General features: G+C 44.3%; 1 protein-coding gene across 1 annotated transcript in view; it reads left to right on the forward strand.

Moving 5' to 3' along the window:
- The window catches only part of slc2a11b (solute carrier family 2 member 11b), a 77747-nt gene extending 71765 nt beyond the window's left edge, over positions 1 to 5982 (forward strand). The window contains exons 10-11 of the mRNA XM_085961883.1: positions 4544 to 4671; positions 4895 to 5982. Coding sequence (XP_085818009.1) covers positions 4544 to 4671; positions 4895 to 5098 — 332 coding nt within the window. The 3' untranslated portion in view covers positions 5099 to 5982. The remainder of the gene's footprint in view (positions 1 to 4543; positions 4672 to 4894) is intronic.
- The last annotated feature ends 1911 nt before the right edge of the window (positions 5983 to 7893 follow it).

Consider the following 7893-nt stretch of genomic DNA (forward strand, 5'->3'; position numbering starts at 1 on the left):
TCACTGCCTGAAAGGGTGGTAGAGGCAGGAACCCTCATAACATTCAAGAAGCATTTGGATGAGCACTTGAAATGCCATTGCATACAAGGCTATGGACCAAATGCTGGAAAATGGGATTAGACTGGACAGGGATTGATGGACGGCACAGACACGATGGGCCGAAGGGCCTCTTTCTGTGCTGTATAACTCTATGACTCTAAGCCGCCTTTAAGACCCTACAAAGAACAGTCCTGTGGGGCTCTCTGTACTCCATTTCACCCATAACAACATATTCTGACGAATCTCCCTGCATTTACCACCATCCCTACATGTCTGTCCCAGCACCAACAGCCATAGGTTTCTTCCAGCCAACAAATCATCAGTCAGTCCGAGGAAGGCACAATCAATGGATTCCTGTACATCCACCTTTGTATCAATGTTGCTTCCCTGGTGGTTGTCTTTAGTGAAAGTGTAAGGTATGTGTTGTCCACTTGCTAATCCCCTGTTCATTTCTAAGTGCTACCTCAGTGGAAGAAGCAAATGTGATGGCAAACTACGGCTCCTCAATGGAAACCCTGTGACTTGCCCTTGGGTCATGAGATAGCCTTACCACTACTGTGGAAAAACCTTGGCATCTGCATGGGTTGACTACCACTGTCCCTTGCCTGACTCTTTTACACTCCTTTGAGGAGGATGGGCCCCAGCCTGAGAAGTGAAATCCTTATTGGTCCCTCCTTCTGCCAAACCCCAGCAGTTGGCTTTCCTTTGCATATGACCAGGGATCTGTGTGTGGACAGACCATTGGCTGGCACTAAAGAGCATGAAGCCTGCTGGCAATGTGTTCTCAAGCTGATCCCCTAGCCTCTGTACATCAGAAGTAATAGCCTTCTATAAGTTGGAGCTCAAGCTTTCAATAGCTGCAGACAGTGTTGGTGACAGAACTGCATCAGCACTTGGGCCCTCTATCCTTTGAGGCTCCCCCACAGAATATCATGGAGTTGCCATTTGCTCCATGGTGATCTCTAGGTTCCTGAAAACCTCTTCTATATCTGGACAGATGTTGGTGAAGCACTATTGTATTTTCTCCATCATTCCATGCAGAGAGCTTTAAAGAGCGTCTGCTAAGTAATGTATGCACTACTCAGAAGATACAAATCAATGGGGTCCTTCATCCTGTAGCTGTTCTTCTGCTGCTACCTCATCAGTATTTCCCTTCTGACCCCCCTAACTCCCCCATCCCCCTATTGTCTAAAACAATATGTCAAGGAATCAACACAGGACCAGGCTATTTTAGATCTAGTATTGTGTAATGAGACAGGGTTAATTAGTAATCTTATAGTAAAGGATCCTCTCGGGAAAGTGATCATAATATGAGAGAATTTCATATTAAGTTTGAGAGTGATAGGGTTAAGTCTGAAACTAATGTCTTAAATTTAAACAAAGCCAATTACGGAGGTATGAGGGGTGAGTTGGCTGAGGTAGATTGGGAAATTAGATTGAAAGATGTGACGGTAGATATGCAATGGCAAACATTTAAAGAAATAATTCATAATTCTCAACGAATGTACATTCCCTTAAGGAATAAAAACTCCACTGGAAAAGTGGTACAGCCATGGCTAACTAGAAAAGTATTAGATTAAAAGAAGAAGCTTACGACGTTGTCAAAAAGAGTAGTGAGCCGGAGGATTGGGAGGGTTTTAAAAATCAGCAACGGATGACTAAGAAATAGATAGAGGGAGAAAATAGAATGAGAATAAACTAGCAAGAAATATAAAAACAGATTGTAAGAACTTTTACAAGTATGCAAAAAGGAAGAGATTAGTGAAAGTAAATGTGGGTCCCTTAGAGGCAAAGACAGGAGAAGTTATAATGGGGAATAAGGAAATGGCAGAGACATTAAACAAATATTTTGTCTGTCTTCACAGTGGAGGACACAAAAAGAACATACTGGAAATTTTGGGGAACCAAGGGTCTAATGAGAGTGAAGAAATTAAAATAATTAATATCAGTAGAGAAAAATTAATGGGACTAAAAGCTGACAAATCCCCTAGACCTGATGGTCTATATCCCAGGGTTTTAAAAGAGTTGGCTGCAGAGATAGTGGATGCATTGGTTTTGATCTTCCAGAATTCCCTAGATCTAGAACGGTCCCCATGGATTGGAAGGTAGCAAATGTAACCCCACTGTTCAAGAAAGGAATGAGAAAATGGGGAACTATAGGCCAGATAGCCTGACATCAGTAATAAGGAAATGCTAAAATCTATTATTAAGGACATGGTAACAGGGCACTTGGAAAAATCACAATATGATCAGGCAGAGTCAACACGGTTTTATGAAAGGAAAATCATGTTTGACAAATCTGTTTTTTTTTGAGTGTGTAACTAGCAGGGTGGATAAGGGGGAACCAGTGGATTTGGATTTTCAGAAGGCATTCATGGGATTAGGTGTAATATATTAGCATGGATTGAAATCATAATGGACAGAAAACAGAGAGCAGGAATAAATGGGACAATTTCGGGTTGGCTAGTGGAATGCCGCAAGGATCAATGCTTGGACCTCAGCTATTTACAATCGACATCAGTGAAATAGATGAGGGAACTGAGTGTAATTTTTTTTATTCGTTCCTGGGATGTGGGCGTCGCATTTATTGCCCATCCCTAATTACCCTTGAGAAGGTGGTGGTGAGCCGCCGCCTTGAACTGCTGCAGTCTGCGTGGGGAAGTTACTCCCATAGTGCGGTTAGGGAGGGAGTTCCAGCGTTTAAGAGAATGCAGAAACATGTTAAAAAGGTGATTAAAGACAGACCTGCAGTTAAGCATAACAGTCAAAAAATCTTTCAGTGTCACAACAAGAGGACAATCAGAAAAGAGGTGAAAATCATAAAAGATGAAAACTGACCCGAAACTAGGGATGAGCACAAAATACTAACTCTTTTGAATGACTATTTCCTCCCAGTATTCACAAAGGAAGACTTGAGCAACATGCCCTCTCCAAACAAAGATATCCCAAGTAAAACCGATGACTATTATAAATATAGTCAGAGAGGCCAATCAGGCTCCAAACAAATAAACTCCCCGGGGTCAATTGTATTTATCCCGGAGTGCTGAAAGAGACTAGGGAGGAGATTTATGAAGCACTGATCATCATTATGAGCGAGTCATTGGACACTGGGGAGCTACCAGAAGATTGGAAGGCGGCTAATGTGGTGCACATATTCAAAAAGCTTTACAAAACAGACACGCTACTACAGACTCTTACTTCCATTCTATGTAAAATAATGGAATTGATTATCAGGAGTACATTTGAGGACCATCTATACATTAACAATCTAGTAAACAGCAGTCAACATGGATTCAGAAGGGGAAGATCCTGCCTGACCAATCTCCTCGACTTTTTTGAGGAAGTGACAACCTAAGTGGACTGCAGTAATCCCTATGGCATGGATTACGTTAATTCTTAAAGGACTTTTGATAAAGTTCAACACAAAAGGGTATTAAACTCAAAGTTGTAGGGATTCAGGGTAAACCCTGGGAATGGATAAGAAACTGGTCGATGGGTAGGAAACAGCGAGTATTCATTAGGAGAGTTATGTGGGAGTAGGGGAAGTACTGAGTGGGATGTCTCAGTACTGTGACCACTACTGTTTCTAATTTACACAAATGGCTTGGAATCAGAAACTCGATGCAAAATAGTCAAATATGCAGATAACACCAAACTAGGAGAGGCATTGGAATTGAAAGAGGCAGCTCAGAAATTACAGAATGAGTTGGACAAGATATGTAAGTGGGCAAAATAATGGCAGATAAAATTTAATACAGACAAATATTGCACTTAGTAAGATGACATGTGTACTCCGTGAATGGTGCTGAGATAGCTAAGGATGAAGCTGAAAGAGACCTACAAGTCTCAGTAGACTCGTTGGTTGGACATGTTTAACAATCAACAAAGCCAATAGGATACATACCCAATACAGTAGAATATAAGTCAGAGGAGGTAATGACCACATTTATAGTTCTCTTGTCAGACCGCACTGATGGGCTCCCGGCTGTCTGCCCACCAAGGTGCCCTGACCCGGGGAAATGGGTCAGGGTTGGAGCGGATTTGGAGGGGTGGGCGGAAGTCCTGTCCTGTCAAAGCTCTGTCCTGGACTATGTTTCTCCTTCCTTTAAAATAATTCACCTGGTCTGTGGTCGGTGCCTCCTCACAGTGACACACCTGAGATCAGTAACTCAGCAGTGTGGGTAGTTGTCAGTCCAAACTCATATATTCTTGTACATAGTGCCTGTGTTGGGTGTTCGCAAGTCGGCACCCCTGTAGCACAAATAGATTATAAAGCATGCATTATCGAGTCTCAATCTTACACAGGCTGGACATTCTCACTTGTAAATGGCAACAAGCTGTCTAAGGTGGTGTCACAAACTCACACTTTCATTTCCTGACGCTCCTTATCCAATCAGAGCTTATCCAATGGATTGATACCAGTTGCCTCAAGCAGTCCAGTTTCCTTACGTAACCCATTTGCTGCTGAATGTTTTCAATGCGTTGTGTTTTATATTTCACCCAGGGGGTGTGACCACCACGGTGACGGGAGAGCTGTTCACACAGTCCACACGCCCCGCTGCCTACATGGTCGGCAGCTCCGTGAATTGGATTAGCTTCTTCTTTATCGGTATAATATTCCCCGTTATTGTGGTAAGTACCTTCAGACAGACTTGGTAAGCCCATCAAGGTTTTTATCCATTGAAACTTTTCCACTGCACTTCCCACACCTAAACCACTGCACTCCCAATAGGTGGGTTGGGGGGAGTGCGGCGGAATAGGTGTGCGGAGCTCTCTGCCCCCTCCCCTCTGTTGTTCTTTAATATGTGAAGTTTTGTTTTACATGCGCTCAGTGCTGTGTGGGTTTGCTCGGCAGGAAGGACTGCAGCAATTTTGTTTCCTCATCTTCCTGTTCGAGTGCCTCCTGGTGGCGCTGTTCGTGTACAGCATCTTACCCGAAACTAAAAACAAGTCCTTTCTGGAGATCGAGAAGGAATTTCGAGCGCGGAATTTCAAGGGTGGAATCCCGAGAGAAATGTCGGAGGGTTTCAACGGAGCCACGCTGATGTCAAGTTGTTGAAAACCATTAAATCGGCGTCTAAGAAGTCAGTCCAGTTGGCAGCTCCTCTCGCACTGTGCTGTGCAGCGTGTCAAACCCGCCCCTCTCCAAGCGCCTCTCCTACACGCGTGCGTTGTTTCAGCGTGTCTGCAGAAGAGGCGACCGGCAGTGCCTTATTGTAGCGTTCAGCCAGCTGTTGCCACCTCCCGGGAACAGCCTGGCCGGTTTCATGGACAGTGTGCTGATTTTGATTTTGACGGCACTGCATAGCACATGCAGTCGAAATGTGAAGAGCTTTTGTCAGCCACTGATTACTAGATGATTATAAAAGACCTGTACTTCTGTTTTTTTAAGTTAAAACGTTTTCACCATTTAAAAAAGTTTTAACCAGCACAGAGGACTGTAACTAAACGTGCTGTTACGAGTATTTAAAATAAAAGTCCGTGTCTTTTCCTGGCATCTCCTACGCAGAACGGGTTGCTTTGCGCGCACACACACACCCCGAGTCCCGGCTCTGAACCGCTTTCAGCCGCGACACGCGTCCTGGCTCCACTCAGTTACACATCTCCCGCTGAAACACGACATCAAACTCTGGAAATGTTCCGAGTGAGTTGGTCCTTAGTTAAAGGGCAATGAAATGCTTTCGAACTTTGTGATGAAATATTTCCATTCATCACTGCCTGTGACTGAGATCCGTTTCAGTGTCATTTCCCTTCCCCCAGACCTCATTGTATTGTGTACTGGAATGTGCTGTATTGTATACTGGAATGTGCTGTGTGTAGGGCTCTGCCCATACCTGGCCCCGTTTGTAAGCTAGCTTCAGTCTAGCCACAGTCTCCAGAAGGACGACATCTCTCTCGCTTACGTGTTTCGTTCTAAGTTAATAAAAGCCTTGTTTTGTTCTGCTACCTTCGAGTCTCGGAATTATTGAGGCACATCAAACTTCGCACTGCGGAGCAAATGGTGGTTCCTTCCCCCCTCCCCTGAATCTCAGCTGCATGGATTATTGCTATACCGACTGAATCCCGAATCCTTGTTGATGTTCTGTAGAATCATAGAATGACACAGCACAGAAGGAGGCCATTCGGCCCATCGTGCCTCGGGTAGAGTTATCCAATCAGTCTTACTCCCTTGCTCTTTCCCATAGCCCTGCAACATTTCCCCCTTCAAGTATTTATACAATTCCCTTTTGAAAGTTATTATTGAATCTGCTTTCACCACCCTTTCAGGCAGTGCATTCTCGATAATCATAACTCACTGAGCATTTTTTTTCCCTCATGTGGCCTCTGGTTCTTTTGCCAATTAACTTAAATCTGTGTCCTCTGGTTACCGACACTTCTGCCATTGGAAATGTTTCTCCTTGTTTACTCTACCAAAACCCTTCAAGATTTTTGAACACCCCTATCAAATCTCCCCATAACTTTCTCTGCTCTAAGGAGACCAACCCCAATTTCTCCAAGCTCTTCACATAACTGAAGTCTCTCTCATCCCTGGCACCATTCTAGTAAATCTCCTCTGCACCCTTGACATCCTTCTTAAAGTGTGGTGGCCACAATACTCCAGCTGGGGCCTAACCAGTGTTTTATAAAGGTTTACCATAACTTCCTTGCTTTTGCACTCCATGCCTCTATTTATAAAGCCAAGGATCCCGTCTGCCTTTTTAACAGCCTTCTCAACTTGTCCTGCCACCTTCAAAGACTTGTGTACGTGCACCCCCAGGTCTCTCTCTTTCCTTCACACTCTAAGCAGCTCAAACTCAGAAAACTTTTTTATTATTCATTCATGGGCAGTGCTGGCAAGGCTGGCATTTATTGTCCTTGAGAAGGGGTGGGGGGCCTATTTCTGGAACCATGTAGGGGTTTGATACAACTGAGTGGCTTGCTAGGGCAGAGAGCGGTTAAGAGTCAAAATATTGGTATGGGACTGGGATCACATATAGGCCAGACTGGGTAAAGGCATTAGGTTTCCTTCCTTAAAGGACATTAGTGAACCAGTTGGATTGCTAACATCAATCTGACAGCTTCATGGTCACTTTTACTAATACAAGCTGTTTATTCCAGATTTTTTTTAAACTGCGCTGTCGTACCCTCTTTGAAATAAAGAACAGTCAATGTTTTAAATTTGACTGTGTGTGTCACTAAGGAGCCCTAGTAAAGCTGAAGTCAGTGGGGATCAGAGGAAAGCTCTCCATTGGCTGGAGTTAGACCTAGCACAAAGTAAGATGGTTGTAGTTATTGGAAGCTAAACATCGCAGCCCCAGGACATTGATGCAGGAGTATCTCAGGGCAGCATTCTAGGCCTAACTATCTTCAGCTGCTTCAACAATGTCCTTCCCTCCACCATAAGGTCAGAGGTGGGGCTCTTCATTAATGATTGCACAGTGTTCAGCTCCATTTTCCTCAGATAATGAAGTAGTCCATGTCTGCATGCAGCAAGACCTGGACAACATCCCGGCAAGGGCTGATAAGGGGCAAGTAACATCCACACCAAACAACACAATCAAGTGCCAGAGAACCTAACCGCCTCCCCTTGCCATTTGGTGGCATTGCTATCGCTGAGCCCCCTCCACCAACATGACCTCAGTCACTGGAGAGTGATGCCCCTGATCCCCATTGACCAGTTTTAGTAGGGCTCCTTGATGCCACACTCGGTCGAATGTTGCCTTGATGTCAAGGGCAATCACTGTCATCTCACTTCTGAAATTCAGCACGTGTCCATGTTTGGATCAAGACTGTAATGATGTCTGAAGCTGAGTGGTCTTGGCAGAACCCAAATTGAGCAGGTTATTGGTGAATAAGTGCATGATAGCATCAACA

Source organism: Somniosus microcephalus, chromosome 19 (assembly GCF_052327205.1).
Source record: "Somniosus microcephalus isolate GS21.2 chromosome 19, FLI_Smic_1.0, whole genome shotgun sequence".
Classification (NCBI taxonomy): Eukaryota; Metazoa; Chordata; class Chondrichthyes; order Squaliformes; family Somniosidae; genus Somniosus; species Somniosus microcephalus.